At 37.7% G+C, this 24,150-nt stretch overlaps 1 protein-coding gene across 4 annotated transcripts in view; it reads right to left on the bottom strand.

Annotated features, from left to right (window-relative positions):
- Positions 1 to 6,447: 6,447 nt before the first annotated feature.
- USP10 (ubiquitin specific peptidase 10) overlaps positions 6,448 to 24,150 on the bottom strand; it is a 74,608-nt gene continuing 56,905 nt past the window's right edge. For all 4 annotated transcript variants that reach the window (XM_073308088.2, XM_073308090.2, XM_073308089.2 and 1 more), the window contains 7 exons: positions 24,020 to 24,123; positions 23,581 to 23,680; positions 21,594 to 21,774; positions 15,293 to 15,458; positions 11,876 to 12,020; positions 10,376 to 10,441; positions 6,448 to 7,508 (listed from right to left, as the gene is read on the bottom strand). In XM_073308088.2, coding sequence (XP_073164189.1) covers positions 7,321 to 7,508; positions 10,376 to 10,441; positions 11,876 to 12,020; positions 15,293 to 15,458; positions 21,594 to 21,774; positions 23,581 to 23,680; positions 24,020 to 24,123 — 950 coding nt within the window. In that variant the 3' untranslated portion in view covers positions 6,448 to 7,320. The remainder of the gene's footprint in view (positions 7,509 to 10,375; positions 10,442 to 11,875; positions 12,021 to 15,292; positions 15,459 to 21,593; positions 21,775 to 23,580; positions 23,681 to 24,019; positions 24,124 to 24,150) is intronic.

The following is a 24,150-nucleotide window of genomic DNA, read 5'->3' as shown; positions in this document are numbered from 1 at the left end:
TCACGACCCCCAGTTTGAGAACCCCTGCTTTAAGGGATGTATTCCTTTGATATGTACATTAGCTCCATCACTCAAGCCCAGACACTGTATCCAGTTGTATTATGGACTAGGATGAGTCCGCTAAACTTCTCATCACTTGTGAGCTAGGGCTCATTTCAATTGAAGTATGAAGAGGTGGAACATTATGTTGTCTACATATTTTTACTACTTATCTCCACTGGGATTCTGTTGGATATTTTTGAGCTATACAAATTCAGTGGATGAAATTTGTCCCTGCTGTAAGCTCACTGAAGTCAATGGACTTAAATACATGAATTTGGTCCACTTTGTGTTTCCATGGAACTGGAACATGATAATACGTTTATTGTGAAGGATCAAAGAGAAGGCAGTTGCCTAGATTGCATCATGTTCTGCAAGTATTTTCCCAAGAGTCCAAAATATGCAAGTCTCTTTCATGGCTACTGTTAAACGACTAAAATAGGCTGGATTTCCATAATGTGGACAGATATTCAAACATATCTGATTCTGAAAACAAACGTGCCAGAAACAAGACTCTTCCTATCTGATGCAAATCTTGATTACTTTGTCCCATATGCTGTTGCTAAGCCTTGACTCACTTCAGAGTAATACGTAATTGTTGTGACCGTGGGAGGAGTTGGAAGCTACATGTTTTAGACAAAACCAACACTTCACATTACGTTTAAATTTTCATTTTGTCTTCATTCAGCTGTTTCAAGTCCTACATTCAGTCAATGCCAAAACAAATCAGAAGTTACTTTTAACCATTCACTTCATAGTTATTATGGTCTTGATTATAACTTCTCTGGTTCATATGTGGGAAAAGCCACATAAATGGATTGAATTTATAAGAAAAACCTTTTTATGTAACAGCCAACAAACAGAAACAAAGACAGATTTCAGTTATTTCACTATTTAACATGCAGACTGCATGCCTTGATTTTAGACAAACAGAATCACACTCCATTTCTAATCCAAATATATGCTCACGTAAGAGGCACATGTTAGTGTACCGAGACAGGTTATTGATTCAAGTCAGTCCATTTCTGTTATGACAGTGTGGCTAGGGACCCCAATCAGAAAATCAAGACCCCTTTGTGCTAAGTGCCGTACAAACAAAGACAATTCCTTCCTCATCAAGCTTATAATTTCTGGGCCACAATATATGTATTAAGCATTCTCAAACATAAATGGAGGTCCCAATATACTCTCCCCCTCTTCTGATCAATTTGGAAGACAGTGATCATGAGCAGAAATAGCATGGGGGATGCTTCTAAATCAGCGTAATCCCCTCTGGACTAACCTGCAAGAAAGCCTATTTTTGTGAATTTCCATTGCAAGTTTGCAGATGCAAGAAATTGGTAGAAGCTTCCCCGACTCTCTCTCTTTAGAGATTTTGCCCAAAGAAGGAAAAAAAGTTAATTATAAATTTGCTCTGATATAAACCACCATAATCTCCTTCTGCTGTCACCAATATCATAAAGCTAACAAAATAAAATGCACAATTACCCATAGATTTCTCTGCAACATATAATGCAAATAATTTTTTAAAAAGCGAGGTTCTATTGAAAATGAAAATAAGTGCTTAAGATTTCTTATGGCAAGAAGTTTGTGAGACCAGCTATTGTTTTCCAACAGTTAAGTGGATTAGAAATTTTCTGCAGTAGTTTAGAACTTTAGTAATAAATCGTTCAGTGTGTGTACCACTGCACTCTACTGGATAGACTCAGACCTTCACCGCTGTAAACCATGGGCCATATACTGCTTACTCGATAGACTCAGATCTACACCACTGTAAACCATGGGCCGTATACTACTAACAGCTGTTAGTAGTATACGGCCCATTGTCTCCAGAGGTATGCAATTTTGGAGCAGGAAGTTCTGTTCCAATAGTCTCCATGACATTCCAAATGGCCATGGTGTGTGAAGTCCTAGGTTGCAACAGTTTAATGAATGACACAGTGAAATGAACACAACCCAAATCCATTTAAAACTGCAGATGTTTGGCAACTGGAATAGGATTAGCCCACTTGGCTACAACTTCAGAGCTAGCACCCCTGCTCTTGAGAAGGGTGTCAAGGGATTTTTAATGGCCAGGAGTGGTTAAGGTCAGGCTTGGTGTTTTTGTTTTGTTTTTTTAAAATAGGAATGATCACTGCTTTAGCAACACAGTGTTCTTATTACCATGCTGAGGCATTGGTCAGGACAGATTCACATGGCCAACTCATCAGAACTACTTCAGCATCCTGGATTTCTCATGGTAGCCTCCCATTAGAGAAATGAAAAGGCCCAAACAAACCATGCTTAGCAAGAGTCTGAAGAGCATGAGCTATATGGTAAGGCAGAATCCATTCAAAATTGCTCTATATGAATATTTCTCTTAGGTCAATAAAAATCATTACCAGTAGTTTTCCATCAGTGATTTAAAAGGTTTTGCACAAATGGATTTACAACTGACAAATTACAAATTCAAGAGCAAATCTTCGAAACCAGCAGAAGGTTCTTTCAGTGAATTAACTAGGATGGAGGGGAAAGTATTTCCATTTGTTTCTGGTTTTCGAACTACAGGCTAATACCTGTGTACCCAAAGCAATATACTACTCACTGACTTTCTGCAGTTTCCATGGTACAAATCCCTTCCAACAATAAAAACATAAAATATTCACTATTGGTATTAGCTGTATGGATTAAAGAGAGAGTCACTTAACCTCTGCCCCTCTATCTGCAAATTGGGAGAGAACAGTAATGACAGACAGCAAAAGACCAGTCTGGAACTAAATTCATGAAAGACTAGCCTTGGATGGATGGCCCTATAGGAGAGTGAAATATTGTAATTAAAGCACAACCAAGATGCTGCCCAAAGACTGTCTGAAATAAAAAGACTTTCAAACATGCTTCATAAAAGGACTAATTCTGTGGTTTTCCATGGTGCTCCTCCAGTACCTTAAAAATCCTGGGCTGAGGCATAATGATATATTGGTAGCCAGCCTATGGGGGTGGCTAAGTATTTCACAAAGCAATGATACAATGAAATGCTATGTCAACTGTTATGAAAACACATACTTATCACATAGCGCTTATCTGAACTGTTCTTGATTTTCTTTAATCAATACTCTGATATGCTGGACTTTTTGACTAATTCACTAGGGGTGGAATTTTCCAAATGTGACAGTCTCCTGAAAAATCCCACCTTCCGTTTGTAGGTCACTATAGCTCTTCTGAAAAATCACCCCTGAGACAGCCTGTTTCAGTATGAACTTCTGGCATGCTCTGGTTGCTATACTTAGAGCAAGATTTTTCAAGTATAGGATTCAGGATCCCTATTTTCAGGCTTCTGTTTTTGAAAATCTTGGCTTTTTTTGCATTCAAGACAGTTTTTTCCTCAGGTTAAAATCTGCTTTAAGAACATCACTAAATAATTATAACACTTAGCTCTGATGCATTTGACATTATCAGTTACAGATAGAAATCAAGAACATACACACTTTGTACAAAAACAAGAAGAACAGGTTAACAGAAAATAAAAATTGTGGTTGTGTAATGACAGATGTTGCTACATGCTTTTCACTGACTTCTTTGAGTAACTCACTGCACTGGTTTCATCAACAATTGCATGTCCAACATCCTTAGTGCAAATTAAATTTTAAAAATCCCTACGCAACAGTTTATTTGGTACCAAAAGACATTGCAATACTTGTTTTTACACCTGAAATTAATCGCTGCCAGTTCCTAAAAAACAAACAAGAGACACTTCTACTGCATCTCTCATTTTAGTTTAGCAAGAAAATTATAAAGATGGCATGAAGATGCAGAATCATAGTGACTACTGTATTTCACTTTTACATTGTGCTTGTAATAGAATTTCCTCTTTCACAATATTTTCAAAACCATCATTATCACTTGACGTGGTCCCTAGTAAACCTAGCTAAAGGAGCTCATATTCTTTTGCAAGACTGATTTAGAGTGTAGCTTTTGTGAAAAGTCTCTTATGAGTAGCCATAGCCTTGGTTTTATATAATAGCCTACATTTACTAGAAACAGTCTATATATACATACAAAAAATATCAACTAGATATTTAAAGTAATAAGAATCCCTACTATCATCAGAAAAAGGAATGTAAACTTACATGTCTGTTTCACATTTCAACTTCCTATTTGACATAGGAAAGCTCAGTGCAGGTTTGTGAGATTAAAGTGTATGTTAATTACAAGTGTGATTACAAAACATTTTTAGTGCTGGTAAAATGGTCTAATCATGCACCATTGACATCAATGGGAATTATAACATCAATTTCAAAAGGAGGACGGGGAGGGACATAATGTGTGAAAGCTTATATATGTATTTAATGTTATAATGGATGGATTAATATGATGGTGGTATGCTGTTGTCTTTAAGCCTGTGAATAGTCTCTTTGCTTTGCTGGATCAGGTTTTAAGTGAAGAAATAAGATTATTTTCTCACTGTGTGTCCAGTTCTAATAACTCCACACTAGGATTACTAGTGTCGGCACAAGAAACTTTGTAATTGCAGAATTAATAGTTCAGCTTTTTTTTTTAAATGTCACTATAATTAACTTCTACAGAAACTATAAAGAGTAGAAATCTTAAAAAACTATGGAATATTTTGTTTCACAAAATCTGAAAGTCTCATCACATACAGAGAAGTCACATTTGCTAGTGACCATGGTTCAACAACTTAACAAGTGATTTTTGTTCAAAATTTGCAAATTTCTCCATCAAACAAGAATGTTCTCTGCCCATCTCTAGGAGCCTGGGCTCTGGGGCAGTCTGCCAGGTACATGAACTGGTAGGAAACCTACCTGGCAGGTCAGGTTCCACAAGAACCCTGCTTGGTTTTCAGTGGAATTTTGTCAAAATCAAACTGTCTTCACGAAGTGCTTAGGTTTTGATTCAGCAAATTCCGAAGGAAAAGTTTCATTGGAACTTTTCCAACCAGCTCTAACAAACATCTGTATAGCAACTTACATCCAAACCACACTCAGTGTATAATACAAACTATATAGAGGGACTGTTAAATGCCCCCACCTCTGGGATGGGAGACACCAGCAGTTGAACAATGCACAGCAATTCCTCCCAACAATTAAATGAAGTGAAGAATCCAACTAAAGCAAGAGTGCAAACTTCAGTAGGGAGAATGTGGTTGTCCAACTTGAATTTGGCCAAATCATGGGGAACATCGTTACTTCTTTCTTAAAATCTTAGTCAAGATTTGATTTTATAGCATCCAAAATAAGGTTTTCTTCCAGTTTCACTGAATAGTTATATAGCTAATGAAAGATTTGTAATAGACACTTGCAGCTAAGGAAGTATAATTTTTACTTCTTTTTAACGTTTTAATAGAAGAAATACATTAAAGACTGAGGATCACGGTTCAGCATACAATGTGTGTTCATTCTTTTTAAGTCACTTTCAATCTCTCCTATTCAACATCAGTTTTCTCAGTATCAGGGAGACTTAAATGAAGTTCTACTGAGAGAGGCAGCCAATATTTTCTCAAAGCTAAAGTGTAAAGTTTTACTGCTCCTCATTGAATGACTGTGTAGACATAAGGGCCTGATTAACTTCCATGAAAATTGAAGGTGCAGGGCACCTCTTCGGATCAGCCCTGGATGAAGAGATTCTGAAAGCTGAAGCTGTGGATTAACACTTTCCCACCACTCCTCCTTTATGGCGTGGTGACCAAAGCCCCTTCTTCTTCTTAACAACTTGTATTATTGTAGTGCATAGGAGCCCAGTCCTGGACCAGAACCACATTGCGTGAGGTGCTGTACAAATACACGGTTAATTGCCTTTTAACGAAAAAGCCAAACAGATAGCACAAAAAGGGTGACCAGATACTATATTAATAGGTGGGCTATGAACACCTTAGAGGTACTAAAAAGGCAAATTGTACAGTTCTTTCAACAAACAGTAAAAAGCAGCACAATCACAGAGAAGTTAGATGGAAAGAAACTGTCCTGCCTGTGCCAGACAAAGAGATAAAAAGTGAAGAGAGAGATCTAGGCAGCTTAAGGAAATGCTACAGAAATTTTCTGGAACATAAAGCAGCTACTTCATTTTGAAAACATGAAGGGAAAACAGTGGAGAAAATAACTTTTTCCTGCAATTTGCTTTTTTTTCTTTTTTTAAATGCAAAACTCATTTGACTTAGTAGGCATGGTTTTTTTAAAATCAGGTAATGATTATGCTTTCATGAGTATCATAGCACCCCTGAGGGGAGGGAGCCTGCACTTAAATCCTCAAAATAAGGCCTACATGATACATAGGTCTTCTGGTGCCCTCTGCACCAGGGTGAATTTTATCCTGCTAAATAGCATTATTTCAAATTAGAAAATGCATAGTAACTCTAGACTAGAGTTTCCACAACTGAAATTTACACTCAAAGTCAAAGAAACACAACCCCACAACTTTAAACCAACTTTGTGACTTTTATTGATGGGCGACAACTTTATACTCCTAGATATCACTAAACTGTGTACAATTAGGAACTCAACATTATAGGAGAGCAGACAGCAAAATTAAACAAAGCAGACTTAAAGAAATATCAATCTTCATTATTTTGCCCATTTTTTAAAATCTTGTGTACACAGAAGCATAAATGCAGTTTGAAATCTCTTAATAGCAATAAAGTTACAATCACCCATCTACATAGACTAACATTTTAACTCCAAATATTTGATCTGCAATGTGTACTTAAGCAGTTTCTCATCGCACAATTATTAAAATGTGGTTTTTTTCCTGTTAGGAACCAGCAACTCTGCATTTTGTACTTTTGTACATTGTTTTGAAGCACAGAACCATTGTCTCCTGATACACACTGGCTCATGTTTTATCATTTATCAAAAACTACTGGGGGAGTAGAGAGGGTTTTTTTTTTTTTTTAGTTTTTTTTATTTAAGTAAAGATAAAACTTATTTTCACAGAAATCTACAAGTTTTGTTGCTGGTGCAGGGTTTTCTTCTACTATGCAATTAGAAAGTGGGAATCAAATGCAAACCCCCTTTATCATCTTAGGATTCAGCATTAACTCAGAAATATTTTATCTTTTTGTGATTCGTGAGACTGAGTCTTTCAACCTAATGACTTCATTCTGCAAAGTCAAGTCAACACACAAACCATGTTGTGCACAACCCCCAAGGTAGATTCCTTTTTCACTCTATCCCATAGTTGCAGGGGGAAAAAGGATTCACTCAAAAGAGCATTTAAAGGAGGAAAAAAGTTAGTGATAGTTGGCGTTCTACAAAGCAGGTATCTTGCACACACAGCATAAAGAGGGAAGTTTCACAGCAGGTCAACTCGGCGATAGTACAGGAGGTAGGCTGTGCGTTCAGCAGACGGCTTCACCACCTGGTACTGATTTATCACTTTGACTGCCTGGTCATCAATGCGTAACCAGCCATTAAGACCAATTTGGAAGACGTCTGTAGTGTAATGGCCACCAGTTGCACTGTTTCCATGATGATAGACAACTGCAAAGAGAAGTTAATGTTTATACTTCCACTGGAAACAAAACAGGAATAGAAATTTACTAAGATGTTCCTCTGTTTAAGTTCATAATTCAAACAAACTTCCCAACTCACATGAAATCAAGAACATATTTTTTAAAGAGTTTAACTACATGTTGACTGGCATGTTTACATGCTATCCTGTACTGAAGTTATGCTTATACAGTATTTGCCACTAAAACCTTTAGAAATGCCTTTGCAAATACTTAAAGTTATACCAGCATTATCTATACGATAGCAAATACTGTCATAATTTTATGCACTTACAAAGGAAGAAACCTATTGTGATGCTAGTGATTTTTCACTGGCAGCACAAAAACTCAGGATTCTAAAGAAGTGAAAAATATATTCTTAAGATCAAGTGTCCCAAAGGTCTAAGATAGATATTTTTCATTTACTACACGGCTTTCAGGGAAGGATTACTTCACAGGAAAAGACCAATGGGATTGACAGACCATCTTCCTGCAACAATTCAACATAGCTTCAGAAAATTCAGTTAGTGCTGACAAACTTAGTAAATAGTTGAGAACAAACATAACTGCTTGAAATCTCCTACATGTCCAGTTTGTTGCTGTTTGTCATTTCAAGTCAAAACGATCTTCACCAAGTTAACTGTTCGCAGATCAAAGTAGGTATTTTACAATATTTAGTTTCAGACATCTCTGTGACTTAAACCAAAAGCCTGAGTCAACCTTCATTCATATCTAATCATAAAACCTCAAGTCTTCATGTACAAGAGAACATTATGAAACTTTACAATATCAGAACTCTCTGTTCAAAAGTCTTTATTACAAACATAAGATACTCCCCATCTAACCCATTTAATTTTGCTTAAATTATGGTTCCACCCTACAAAAGTGATTCCATAAGAATCACTCTATACTAAGCACTTGAATGTGCATAGTTTGTTTGTTAGTTTTGTGAGTGCCAATCCTGCAATCTCAACATGGAACCAAGTTTGATTCTTTACTTTGAGAATGTCACCACCTGTAATATGTTCTGCAGCAAAATTAGGTCCATTTGATCCTGTGCAAACTACACCTGGGGATTTTTACTGCCTTCACTGGGGTTGTACAGGTGTAACTGTTTGGAATTATACTGGTATATAATTTTGGTAATAATGCACAAGGAAGAACAGAATCCAGCTCATTCTGTTAGCTATGTTTCTCTCTGCAATGCTAAGAGGAGTAAACAAAGCAGTAAAAACAAGTAGCAGTAGGAAAGTGTCATTTTCACAGTCTACCTTTCAGAGCTGAACCACACTTTAAATTTACTCTGATTTTGTTTACACTTCTATGAAGACAAATACATATTATGAGTACTTTAAGTTAAACAAAGTAGACAGGCATGATTTATGGTACACAGTATACACATTCTAAATTATTGGTATATTTCAAGAGTTCTTTAGGATAGAAATTACCCTATAAGATTTTCTAGGATGCAGTTTGTATTTTATCTTACTGCAGAGTAATATTTAGGCAAACCTCTTGTTATATTTTTAATTAGAAATATCTTTAATTCTAAAAAACCCTCTTTTCAGACATTAAAATTTTGTACAAGTTGTGCATGCCGTGTGTGTAAAGTTCTGGACTAACAATAATGGACTGGAGACTGAAATGGTGTGTGTGTCTACAGAACAGTCACAAAAGATGAGGCAGTAGCAATGCAAATTTCCTCATACTGTTTTATCCAAGCTCTCCAACCCTGTCTTGGGAAGCTCACCCCAGAGGTGAGAATTGTTCCACTAAAGTAACTGCTGCCCTCCGCTGAGATTGCCAGTCTTGATGGTACCTTCTGTAACCTGGTTATACCACCTAAACAGAACTGGATCCAAACTACCTCATCACACAAGCCCACCAGGGCTGGAACTAAACTGGTGACCCAGAAGTGAAAAGCTCCAGCCCCCTGAGCTTTTTCTTCTGATGCTAATCCAAATAAGCAGGTGCAAATCTTACTAATCTATGTATAGTTTTTAAAAACTGTGGAAATTAATGTTTTGTTTATTAATAAAATGCTTCTGAATATTTACACCAGTTTCCATTCTTTAATACCAATAACAGTCTTTCATTTGCTACTTCAATATATTCCTACCATAAAAATGTCACTATGTAACAGTCAACTCAGTGGCACCTCCCTAGTCATACAATATGCTATTCATACACTGCAAGAAGAACTCATCTTGAAAGTGTTTAGAACGATGCAATGAATCAACATCAAACTGGCAATTTTAAAAGACACCTGAAAAGTTACCCTACAAATCAGTGGTATGTGTCAAATATAGCGAAATTAAAGTTGTAGATGTTCTTCTGGCTACACAAGATGTATTTACCATTCGAGTCGCATGTCACTAACACCAATTCATCATCAATAACAGTTATGCTCTACAATTTGTGTTAAGTGTCATCATAAATGAATAATACTCACGGAAGAGTAGATACTTAATATTTAACCTCATTGAGAAAAAATGAATATTGATGTACACCACTTGAGACAGAGCAGACCTATATGCATCTTAATAGAGGCTTTGCAGTCTGCATTCTTTCATTGAAAAGCAAGTATCTATATACCCTGTGCAGGATGGATCTGGTACAGAACTGTGATCCTATGTTACTTAGGCAGAAGCTGAAACAATGTGACAGGAATCACATAATCGGAATATTCAGTACTTATGCGTCACTTTACACTAGAACTTACTACCCCTGCAAGTTACATCACTAATTTAAAGTAAACATTTTATAATCCTAGTCAGCAGTAACTACAACATTTCCACAACCAGAATTCCTGTAAGTAATGCAATATTTTGGGATAGAGTGACATAAACGGCTAAATACCTGCAAAGAGCCGGTAGGTTCTTTGGCCTTTAAAAATCTTGCTTTTCACACCCGGAGATAGTAGCTCTGAAAAAGCAAAACCCAACACTTTTAACAAGATAAACACTTTTGTGTTAACTGATGTCGGGTGAACATTTACTTCCAAGTAAGAATCAAACAGTTTTTCATCTGAAGGTTCCTACATCAAAGAAATGGCTGAAACCTCAGCACGCTGACACTGTAGACACTGAAGTCTTTTCTGTGGTGGGAGACAAGGGGGTCAACTTCTAGTTTCTTATGGCCAGAGCACCAGCCTTTGCATATGGGATTTCAAGCAAGAGTAGCATTCAAAGCTACCCCAGGGATACAGAGGAGAGGCGGAAAAGGGCCAAGACATAGTTATCTCCCCTGCCATGCCTCTTGTGGGAGGATGAGAGGGCCAGCCTGTAAACTGCAGAGATTGTAAAGAATATAGCAGTTGCCTGTCTTGCTTGACCAAAGCAACCTGTAACACGTGCTTTACAGATTTCAACCTCCCCAGTATGTCTTAAAAACAAACAAACCCCAAGATCAAACTATACTATCTGGCAAAGTAAACACATCATTTATAATGTATCCCTACATAATTAGCCTTGCAATTTCCAGGTAGCTTGGAACATATTGCAGACAGCATAAAAATATTGGTCAATCTGAACTAATGGTTGACTGAACAGTCAATGTCAGAATAAAAAGATTCGATGCAGCAAGGTACATATATTATTCTGGTGTTTACATATAACACACACACTTTATAAAAAGGAATAGATCTTAAAATTTAAAAACTGAAGAAACTTTATAATGCATTAACACTTGAAATCTGACCTACCTATTTGATTGCTTTGATGTTTATAGTTTGGTCTTAAAAAAAGTTTCTCATTTCTCCTCTCCAGCCCGATCAATGGTTTTTATTATGGTGCTTTTACCACCTCTTTGGATGGATTCCAAGCTGAAGAATTTTTATTCATTATTTATACCTTGTCCAGGGTACTCTAATCAGTTGAGGGAGGGCACTGTACGAACACATGGTACACAGTCATCCCTCAGCCCTGAACAGCTTACAGTCTTAGGCCCCAATTCTACAAGTTCCACTCAGCTGGACGCTGGAACTGCATGAGCCCTCACTGAAGTCAATGGAGCCTGATAAATGTTCCAGGGTTTGCCTATGTGGAGTTCTTTGAAGGACTGAGATCTAAATTAAGACAGTACAGGCAGCAAGTGCTGTAAAATAAAGCCTGAGCACATCAGCTTGGAGCATCACTGGACTGGATTCCCCTAATCCACAGCTAGCACAGACACAAAATAAGGCACACGAGATAATAAAGATTTCATTTAGATTAGAAGAGTTTTCGCATGTATACAACCCAACAGAAAAAAATCAAGTCTCTCCTACACTGAGCTTGCAAAAATTCACTATTATCCTTTGGAAATCGTAGAACATTCTCTTTTCCTCAAAACAAAAAAAGTTTTATTTCAGAGCTTCACCTTTACTAATTTCCAGGTCAACGGGATACTCAATATTCTTGATAAGCTTCTGGCATCCACCAGTTTTCTCATATACAAATCTTTTGAGGTGTAACACAAGAACGGGAGGGAGCTCTTCTAGGGTCACCCTTCGACTGATCTCCACCTAATACAGAGAACACAAAAATGCTTTAAAATTAGATCTTAATTTTAGGATCAGTGTATCTTGAAGTTCACAACCCTTTTGAAAACAAAAAGCAAGGGAGCATGACTAATGTGTGTAGAACACGAATTTTACCTAAGTATGCCACTTGAAAGTACTGTGTTATTTTTATGTCTGTATTGTGTTAGTTTTATGACAAATATCCCATTGTTTGTGTACTTTAAGCCTCTAAAGCGCATTGGATTTTCCCACTGAAGTGTTACCTTCAAGCAAAAAGTATTACAATTTAATATAATGTCCACGTGTGGTTCTTTCAGTGGGGGTTCTTTAATCTAGGGACTAACTATATATTTATGAAACAGAAAAAAAAGCTGGTGGAAATGATGGAGTGCAACATTACGATTCAGAAATACATTTTTCCATGGATTAGTTTTGTTCTTCTTGCAGGATTACTTAACACAGTGTGATTTAGTTGGGGATGGGTCCTGCTTTGAGCAGGGGGTTGGACTAGATGACCTCCTGAGGTCCCTTCCAACCCTGATATTCTATGATTCTATGAAGTGCTGGAAATACTGGTACCAATGTAAGTACATATCACACACAGACCAGTTGCATATTATGTCACAGCACTGTATGTAGATAAGCACACAAGGATCATGACTAATGGATGAAACCGGAGTCACTGATCTAGTCAAAGGAGGTCGGGACTGATGACTATAACATAATATAGGAACAGAAAAGCCACTGAACGTTTTTCTGGTGCCTCCTTTATGCTACAAGACTCTTACTTCAAAGTACCCAGCACTGACAAACAAGTTATGAACAGCTAGAATTTACAGATGGCAGACTTTGACTTTCATCATGACTACATGTTTAAGTATTACTATACTAGGATAACGTAAATACCTAGAAGCTCCGCAACACCCTAAACCAGTGGTTCTCAACCTATTTATACATATGTGGCCCACAAGGTGTTATGTGGGCCACATCCAATATTATCTGTATGGTCCTGAGGATGTAAAATGGCTGCAGCTCTGTGCTGATTGGGCCGCAAGCAGGCCGCGGGTTGAGAACCACTGCCCTAAACACAAAGGGCTTAGAGTAATATTTCAGTCTTCACTTTTTGTCTTTAATTTTGTTTTATTAATGGACACATCTTTTTCATACCTCAAAAAATGGTTGTTTCTTCTTTTTTTTAAAGAAAGCCTTAGGCTGAGATTAAACACCAACATTTTAACTTCAAAGGGAAAAAAACTTTCGTGATTCTTAAGCGGAGTGAAAATAGGGAATCAGAAGGGCAAGCTATATTTACAGTGCCTGGTTATCACTCCTAAACCTGAGAAACCACAAAAAGTGTAGCTTAAAATCTTGAGAATCTGAGGCAGTTAATGATGCTCTCACATTAAAGTTAAAGATCATATTTCAACGCAGAATATTGCATAAAAATTTAAAACTAAACATAAAAAAGAAGAGCAACACCATTGTAGAATCTTTCAACCTGACAATTACTTTAGCATCCCCACCTGCTACAGAATGAGGACTAAAGCTTTACTTAGCTAATAATACTTTAAGTTTGTTTTTGGTTTTTTTTGGGGGGGGGGCGCAATCCACGAAAAGTTATAAATATAGGACATGGATCCAAGAACTCTTGAGCACTAACTCTAACATTGATACTCTTTCTGGTGTTATTTAAATATCTTGGTTTTTTCCCATCTCAAATGTGTAGATGAAATACCTACCTGCCTTCTCCACAATGATGTTTTGAGAATTAACACACACTATAAACCACTAGGTATGCACTAAAAATTATTGAAGTTCAATATTTTCACAACATGTAATACAAAAACTGCTATTTTTTCCTGAATATCCTTTGAAAAAGAAAGATCTAAAAGGCGTTTTTGGATGCTTTTATTTCCACTCAAACACTAAACTAGACCAAATCACTAGCTCCTAAACTGAACACCCATTTCTTCCAAAACCCATAACTGAACACTGGGTTGTCCTTAAAGAGGTTAAAACCGTCTGCAGCAAAAACCAAAAAGAAGTGACTAGTAAAACAAAATCCTTGTGATAAATTATGATGAGCTTGCATTGCAAATGTTCCTTCCACATGGGAAGAAATCCCTAAAATATTTTCGCACTTCCACTCCTATTAGAGGACTGGATACATAATCCTGAAAAAAGATGTCTGTCTACCTATAACTTTTCAAGGAAAATAGTTTTCCATCCATTCTCCAGTCACAATTATATTCTGAATGTTTAGATAAACAGTGAGGTAGGTAAGATATATGGAAACAATGCCTTCTGTGAAGAATGACCATATGTTCAAAGGCCCCCTTTGCTTTCTTGTCTGTTTAAGGTAATTAAGAACACACTATACATGAGATTTTAATCTGAGCCCCTTCTGCTGACCAGGCACAGATGCGACTAGGTAGATTTTAATTCTTTACTGACACACAGTAAATAGACCATAAGATCAGCCAGCTAGAGAAAAAGATGAGAATAGTGTGAGGAAACTCAAAGCAAAATATAATATATCCCATCATTCAAGACCAGAAATTGCCAAACTGCAATGCACAGAGAGCTAGCTGGGTAAACAGTGCTTTCCCAAAATAGTTTTAGCATGAAAACAATTGTTGTAGTTTTCATATGGATATTATGCTATCGTAGTTAAATGAGGCCCATAGTACAAAAAGAAGTTTGAGAACTTCTCTTACGGATGGTCTCCACGCTGTTCCTTCTAACCCAAGAACAGAAAGCAACAGAGGTCAGTGTTCTGAGTCATGAGACTGTTATAAATATCTACTTCAAAAGCCAGGAAATACTCTGAACCCACCAACATTTTGAAGCACATCGGTCTTATTAGGAGTGTCTGGCAACGCCCAGGTCACCTGAGTTTCTGTGCTTTAAAATTAGGGAAAAATTATTTTCCTTATGACAGTACATACTACCACTTCTCAAACAGTGAATTTAATTTATATGCCTCTCTGTCCCCACCCACAAAATCCCAAACCAACTATTACACCAGTTCTGCAAATACACTGATTTACTGTCAATAATTTCATTTATCAGAATTAGTGTCTCATCTTGTTTGAGTGACCTTGACTGTACATGTTAAATACGTAGTACACTTATAGTATACCTTGCAATGTTAGCACCTCTTAACATGAGGTTTAATGTTCAAGCAACTACTGAAAAACCAACAGCTGTATGAAAAGCGCTTAAAATTCAATGTTTGACTATAAAAAGGTCCAGCAGACAAGACCAGAACACACCTCCTGTTTGGTTTTTGTGGTGTAACCCTGGACAGACTCTCTTGCCACCAAGCTTTCCAATGCATCCTGGACTGTGCGTATCTTGTCAGACTGGATATCCAGTTGTAGAGTGAAAAATGGCTGCAGAGTGGCAGACTCCTTAGAACTCTGCTGGTAAACCACAGATCTACAGAAATAGGAGACAAAGTTGAATATTAGATTTACAGTAGAATCTCAGAGCTACAAACACCAGAGTTATGTACTGGCTGGTCAACCAGACACCATGTGAAACCAGAAGTAACCAATCAGGTAGCAGCAGAGACCAAAAAAAAAAAAAAAAAGGCAAATATTGTAGGGTACCTACATTGCATCTTAAAGGTAAGCACATCTGGGCTGCCTGTCCCCACCCCCACCTGACACTTACAGCAAAATGCTGGGGCTGCCAGCCCAAGACAGCCAGAGCCAGCAGGGCAGAAGCAGTGCTGGGGTCTGCGCCACTTTCACCCCCACCCTCCACCAGGAGGGGGACATGCTGTTTACACACACACACCCCTCCACCCCACAGGGAGGGGAACAAGCTTGCAAACTCATGCCAGCACTGAGTAGGGCATTCAGCTGCTGCTGAAGCCTGGCCTGGAGTGTCTGGTGCTAGGCCCGTAGCCCAAACTGTGCTTTACTCAGAGTTATGGACAACCTCCATTCCCAAGATGTCCATAACTCTGAGGTTCTACTGTATTGTCATCCTTCAAAATTTAACAGTGGAAAAGCTACTAGTCAGGGTGACTAAAAATTGATTTTGGGGAAAAATAAAAGATTTTTCAAATTTAAATTTTTTTTAATTGTTATTTAAATCATATTAAGTTTTCCTTTTTAAAATCAATCCACCTGCTACTAGAAAGAGGACACTGAAATGCAGCTATGAATCCACCCACATGTTCTTTACCTCAGACCTTAGTCCATCCCTTGCTTTGCTGCACATTGGGCTACCAAAATCAATACGAATATCAAGGTTAAGCATCAATTTCAGTAACCTGATTTCACTTTAATGCAATTTCAAGTACAATTATTTTGTTTAATATTTGTTAACATGTATAATTGGTTAGCATATTTAAATGCGTGTATTTACGCATGGCTTATTTGGCAAGACATCATACACTTGGAGGAGCATATGATCACTCTGTTTTCATTTTTCTTTTAAAGAACTTCAGTTGGGGTTACTGTGATGCCAACAAAAGCCGGGGGTACTGTGGAATCATAGAATCATAAAATATCAGAGTTGGAAGGAACCTCAGGAGGTCATCTAGTCCAACCCTCTGCTCTAAGCAGGACCAATCCCCAATTTTTGCCCCAGATCTCTAAATGGCCCCCTCAAAGATTGAACTCAACCCTGGGTTTAGCAGGCCAATGCTCAAACCACTGAGCTATCCCTCCCCGCTAAATCATCCAATGTGATGGGGCGGGGGGGAATCTTTGACAACTAAGCAAAAAAGAAACTGATTTTGAAGTATTGTGTTTTACAATTAATTATGTTTAAATCTACTAATCTTCTGTTAGTTTGGGGTCTTCAAAATAATTAGTCATTTTTCTTTACAAATTTTGTAGTATATTCACCTACTTCTATCCACAGTGTAAGAGAGTAACAGCTTGATTTATCAAAAAGCTCACACATTGGGGAACAGTTACGCAGAAAGTGAAATTTACATTGAAGATATAAGTACCTACAATACAAAATCAAGTCTGTCATATAGGTTTTTCCAACACTGTTTCCCAAGCTGTCTAATAGAAGCTTGAAAATAAAATTACATTATCTTCTCCACTTGGCAAATGTCATATCTTCGCTATGATGACAACTACAAAAGAGCCAAAATAGCTCAGTTTTGTTCGCTTCTGTGGAACATGGACAGTTCTGGGAAAGGTGTTTGGAAATTAATTGTTGCTGCAGAGAAGCATATGGTGCTCATGCAGAAACTCAAAATGGTAACATTAACATTTTAATTTCTCAATCATGATGCTGGATTTTTGAAACATTACATGTTTTAGAACAGATATTTAGAATTGACAAGTACTAACGGTTATCTAGTCATTTTGTAATGTTGCTGTGAAAATTAACTGAGTTCAGGTTCTCTAATCATAATATTTTAAAATTTAAAATCTTTACATGGTTTCTAACAATATATTCCAGAATTGCTTTACGATTTGTTTTTTCCCCACAGTCAGATTTTGCAGCCAGGCTTTGTTCACTTATTGGTCTGTCTTGAATAAAAACTGGAGTCTTTTAATCTTTATGTGTTAAAGTAACAGAACTAGCTTCCTATTTATATTTGGAAATTTAAATCCATTTCAGCCTTCATATGAAAACTGGAATATATGGTTTGATAATAGTTTAATTGTTTGCCAAAGACACTGTAACAAAAGGAGATTTTTTAACTGATTTTCAGCTGTCTTGAATCTTGGTTGCAAATATATCTAATCACCCTTTGTTTTGAAGATGGTACTTAAAAGCACAATCAGTAATGTCTTTACAGCTAAATAAGTTATTGTTTGGCATGTTACAGTCCTTCAGAAAACTTTGATACAGCAAGTCTTAAAATAAACTACAATTCAACTCACACTGTTGAACTCTCAGAATTGTCTGTTAAATATTAGCATAGAAGTTTAATGCTTGCACTGCAAGCTTGTATTAAAAACAGCTCCACTGATTCAGGCACAGGCCCGAAGCACCACAGAAGGTCAATCCATCTTTATATGGCTACGTATAGTCCTCAGAGTGAAAGGACTCTACCAAAGACAGTGGCATCTTTATTTCAGGTGACCATTGCCTTCGTGGCTTATATTTAAGGACAAAACCTTCAACACATGTGAAGGTTGATGTTTTCAAAAAAACAGATTCTCCACTGTTGAGAGTTGTGCTGTTTTGAGACACCTTCCCGTTCCCCCGCTAACCTGATTATTTAATGTAATAATTTACTGCAAAATATTGCAAACAAAGTACAGTACACAAACGCCAACCAGTTAAAACCAACAAACAGAAGATGAGATTAATCTAAAAATAAAGCTAATATTCCAAAATTTAATTTCCAGTGATAAATGTTTTTTTAAAAAACAGAATTAGAAATACAAGTATAGCATTTTTGCAAAAGTACATAAAAGTACTGCCTTTGATAGCAACAATATTGCTGGACTTTAGGTTTGCATAACATTTAATATACAGAGCATTTTCTTTTGCAGAAACTACAGCAAAAGTTAGTCACAAGGGAAAAATGCAGCATTTTAAACAAAATACAGGATTTTTCAACCATAAGTTATCGGAAGGAGTTGAACAATAGTATGATATAGACATTTCTCATAAAATTTCTTTTGAAAATGTGTGTTGTTCATAATTTCCTTGCTACTGTAGTAGCATTAACAGTGTTTACTGATACTAAGTGGATGCAGCTAGTGTATAAAAAACAGCTTTTAAATTTCTTCAAAGCAAAGCTCTTCCCATGCATAAGCACACACCTGATTTCTTCATCACAAAGTATCTGAGAGAAACGTCAGTGCATCTTGTGAGCAACATTTTTGCCAGGCCTCTGACTTACATGTACGCCAAATTTGCATGAAAAATTGAAATTTGAACAAGTTATAAATGTAAAAGCACTCTGTCAATGCACAAAATCAGAAGCCTGATGAAAATGTGGACCTACAGATTTATGTTTAAGTGTTTATAGCCATCTACTTTTTTCTTCTTCACAAAAAAATTATTTATAGAAATGATGCCTAAGTAGGAATGCAACAAATCAATTAAACAAATGTAGATGGCAGGCTAAAATCTATCTAAGCAGAATGGTGCCAATTCAACCATGTTTTCTTAGCGGTCTTTTCCATTTGATTTTTCTATTTCTGATGCTTTTATTTGGTGGACTACTACCGGCAATTTTGCCTTTAAATCCTCCCTATTTCCACCCTCAGCCTTAGCAGAGGAAGCTTTCCAACATCTCAAGATCGGATACTGTTTCTGCGGTCTACTGTGTGACCTAGTTTGTAGGCAGAATGAGATGGGTGGGGTGAAAGTAGACAACAGATGTGGAAATGGACGTTGTGGTTCTGCTGCTCAGTGCAAATTTATTCTCTTTTTAAGTAATCCCTCAAATTTCGTATTTTCTGTGGATTTCAACAGGGGACATAGTGTTCCCCCCAATATCCTTAATTTCATTTTAACTAATTTATGAAACAATCATACCGAGGTCTAAACTGCCCTGGCCATGACAAATACACACTTCCAATATATATATATATAAGGGTATTTGACAAAGGATATGTGCACATGCCATCAACAGGGAAATTTTCCAGTAAGTACAGACATCTGTCTGCCAATTCTACGGAAAACGTCTTTTTATTTGCCAGCTGTCTGACTCAAATCTCTGAAGAATAATTTCAGTGTTTTGCATATGGAAGGAACCAACCAGCATTATTCTTATTTCTAGACTGCATACCTGGCAACACAAGGAGTGCAAAACTAGCAATTAAATGTCCGCCCTCCATTTTAAACATAATTCTTCATACTCGAACATTAGTTGTTTTGGAATATGTTTTCTTTAAGTATTTACTCTGCCTTTATATTCTAAACCATTTATTTTTAAATAATGCTTTTAAACGATTTTTTTCACATCCCCTTTTTGTCTTCCTGTACTCATATCTGGGCCTTTGCCCCACATCACTGCAAGCTGTTGCAGGAATTAATAATTGAATTCAAAAAAGATTTCTTTGGGTGTGACTTTTTTTTTTTTTTTAATAAAAACCTAGCGTAAGGCTAGGGCTCCATTGGAGAGCTTACAGCCGTGCCGCGGTAGCACTGCTAATGCAGAGACGAAGCCGACGGGAGAAAGCTCTCCTGCTGGCTTCGTTACTCAGCCCCCATGAGCAGCCGGAGCAGCTCTCCCACAGACAAGCTCTACCCACACCGGCGCTTACGTTGGTGTGATTTACGTCACTCTGGAGGGTCGTTTATTCACAGTGACATAAATTATGCTGACATAAACCGTAGCGCAGAAATAACCTTAGTCTTTCTTGCTTCTGGGAAGCAGTGTTGTCTAAAGAACTGACAGTCAGTGTTCCCTCTAATTTTTCCCAAGGATGCGTGGAATGACTTTTGTTATGTGCACCAATATGGAGGTGAGGTGACACACATCACCTCCATATTGGTGCACATAACAAAATTCATGTGGTGGGGGTGGGGCTCAGTGTGTGGGAGGGGTTCAAGGTGAGGCCGAGGGTTGGGGGGGGTGAGGATTCCAGCTGGGGGTGTGGGCTCTGGAGCAGGGCTGAGGGGTTTGGGTGCAGGCTGCCCCAGGTTACGGCAGGGAAAGAGGACTCCCACAGCTCTCCCCCCGCAGCACCTGGGCTAGGAGGGAGAGGCGCTTCTCCCTGCTGCGGCAGGGCTGGGGCCGCGGGATAGGTGTCTCTCCCCTGGCCACAGCAAGACCAGGCCAGGGTTGAGTTGGGGCCACGGCAAAGGCACCTCTCCCCCCAGCCACGGAAGGTCTGGGGTTGGGCTGGGGCACCTCTCCTCTGGCTGTGGCAGGTCTGGGGGAGGAGCACCTCTCCCCCTGGCCACGGCAGGTCCAGAGCTGGGAGAGAGGCATCTCACCTGCCACCCTAGAGCGTCTGCGCGGCACTTAATAAGCTGCTGCACACCTGCAAAGCTTAGACAGAATTTAGCTGACAGTCACGTCTTTTGAGTTCTATTCCCATTTTTCTCTACTCACTGGCTTTGTGAATTACACAAAACACTCACTATGTCTCAGTTAATCCACATATAAAAAGGGCTAGCATGTCACAAGACATCTCTAAACCTGAACTATTTAATTACTGTAAAGTCCTTCAGATCCTTGCATGAAAGTAACTATATATATGCAAAGTATATGTATTTTTTCATCTTCTTATTCATAAACAATTGTTGTAGGTATCTGTTCTTCAAGCCAACCTTTGCTCTGTAAAACATGTCACAAGATGCACCTATTATGTGACACGGATCACGAACTGATTTTTGGGAACTAACCTACACAACGACATGAAATCTTTTGAACCCTCTCTTCTGGAAGACTGTTTCATGATTAGGATGTTATGCTCCCCTAGCCTTTGTGGACTAGACACATTTCCTTTTTTAACCACAGAAAACTGGTCATGGAATAATTGTGCAGTCTCCGGTGGCTGTGTATCTTCTCAGTTGCAAAGCAATGGAAAAATTTATGGGGGAAGGCAATGCAGACCATGCCTCCACACAGCTGCAAAACAAGTATAATTTATTGTATTAAAAATAGACTAATAAAAGGTACCATACCTTATGTGACCACCAAAAATATCGGTAATAGGAGTCTGAACAAAGTCAGCCTGTCGAGTAACTGATGATTTGTTGCGGGGCCCTACTTGTTCCCATTCATCCTCACTACCTTCTCCTTGTTCATCCTGATCCTCCTCTTCGTTTATAGATTGCATCTCAGGACCATTGGAAACAAAGATTTCTTAAGGAGAAGAAGAAAAGTGTGTAGATATTGATTTATACAAATAATATAATCCCCAACTTTTCCTTAAAAGGGGGAGAGAGCTGGTAAACAACAGAATTATCTTTACTGATTAGTAATAGGTCCCTATAGGACATGTCTGGAGTTGCAATGAGAGGTATAGCTTTAAAAACACACTATCAAAAGTTTTGATTCAGAATTTATATGATGTCGTTTCAAGTTTCTTATCCTCTTTATAGGAATAATAATCAGAAGATTAGACGGCTTTCATATTTTACTTAAAAAAAACTTGTGAAAAGTCAACTTTCAGACAATATTCTGCACCATTCCTTGAGCATTTTGCAACTGGGAATACTTAAGTGTTTAACAGAATGTAGTTTATCTACATAACTGCATACAAACCACACATGAAAAAACACATAAGTTCAATGTAACTTTAGATAATTAACCTTTGCGGCTGTACTTTAGAAAGTTAAGGGATGTTCTGGAAAATTAAAACCTTGGCTTCTCCAAGACACCGTTGTTACCTGGATATTTTACAGTGCACACAAAGTCTAGCAAATATTTGTATGGGTGCCAAACAAAGAAAGTTATGTACTTAATGTAGCTAGAGAATATGAAATGATAGTGCTACATCACAGAGAATTTACCCAGTTAAATAGATTGGATACCAAACCTTAAAAAAAAAAAAATTCATAATGACAAGACTGTACTACTGTAGTAGTAATGTTTTATTTTTAAATTGGGAAACCATCAAACACAAAAATAAAACAGTTGCCATAAGACAAAGCTCCATTTTTAAGTTCACTGTAAATCCTGTCAGTTCTTTCAGGCTAAGATGTGGAGTTTTCAGTTTGTATTTTTTGCACTTCAGCAACAAAGCATTAGTAAAACCAGTTAATATGTTCTCTTATAAATGGATACAAAATTATTAAAAATTCTTTGTCTAGGAAGCTTGCAGTGCAGAAAACAACAAGAGCTTAACCAACGGTTGATCAGAGGTCACTGACATAAACTACACAAGTGGTGGTGAACATGCGGGCCGCATGCAGCCCATCAGGGTAATCCGCTGGTGGGCCGCCAGACCGTTTGTTTACATTTATACTGCCGCCCGCAGCTCCCAGTGGCATCGGTTCGCCGTTCTCGGCCAATAGGAGTTGCGGGAAGCGGCGGGCCCTTGGGCCGCAGGTTGTCCACCGCTGCGCTACACTGTCTCAATCAGGTAGAAAAAGCAATTTTAAAACCATAATTTAGATACTGTGAATAGTTGGAAACCACAGCTATAACTGGTAGACAAAATCTGTTTTAAAGTAAATCATCCGGAGTTTTGATCATTCTCTCACTTGAGTTAGGTACACTTACAATACAGAAGCCAGCAGCTAAGGAAGGGAGTTCATACCTTCAACAAGAAGCTACTTTATTATCAGATCAAGTCCAATATGACTATATGACCAACCTAACTGGGGAAACACCTCATTTGTTCAGTAGCTTTCATTATAACACCTTGTATCTTTGCCCAAAAAAAAAAAAAAAATGCTCTCCACAATTAAATTTGGCATGTATGGTCCCATTCTATCTATTTACTGATTTTCACAATGAAAACCTGTTAAAAAAAAAAAAAGCTATAGATTTCTGTCTTTTGTGTAAGCTCCCTCTGGAGCTATATCATAACTGGCATCTTCCCCACACGTTCAAACCACTCTCCTAGAGTTAACTCATCCTCCCTCCTTTCACCCTTCCAAAAAAGAAAACCATTTTTACAATAAGTATTTGAAAATGAATTCAGCTTGGTACAAAAGAGCTTACTTTCATTGTGTGGGGAAAGAAGTTTCTTTAGGGTCAGCATTTCCTCATGTAGCCCATTTAGGATAAATCCCAGATATTCTTCAGCATCTTCTTGTCTGCCCTGAATACAAGATTAATTTTTAAAATTATTATATCGCTGTATGGTGTCTACAATTTTAAGTAGATTCAGGACATTGTCTCCTTAATTTTCAGATACTTTAGTGAATCTGCAAGGTATTTTGTATCAAACAGCACTATCAGTTATGACAGAACTCAGAGCCTAGGAGGGAAAAACTAACTTTAACTGTGAAATATAGTTTTTGTGTGAAACACACAGGACTGATTTTATGGCTTTTATTTTGTTAAGAAAAATAATATTATGAATACTGGCTGCTTTGAAATGCAATTTACTTTATGTACACCGTTAGAGACACGCACTTTAAAGATTTTTAAACAGCACCTTTTCTGACAGGCTTGACTTGATAACCGTCAGGAGCCTATAGATGTATGTTGGTTCAAAGGCAGCTCCAGGCCGGATGTCTCTCGCAATTTTATCACCTAAAGCTGCAAGACAAATGGAATGACATAATA

This window comes from Lepidochelys kempii, chromosome 12 (assembly GCF_965140285.1).
Source record: "Lepidochelys kempii isolate rLepKem1 chromosome 12, rLepKem1.hap1, whole genome shotgun sequence".
In the NCBI taxonomy this organism is placed as follows: Eukaryota; Metazoa; Chordata; order Testudines; family Cheloniidae; genus Lepidochelys; species Lepidochelys kempii.
This window is presented reverse-complemented; position numbering and strand designations above follow the sequence as displayed.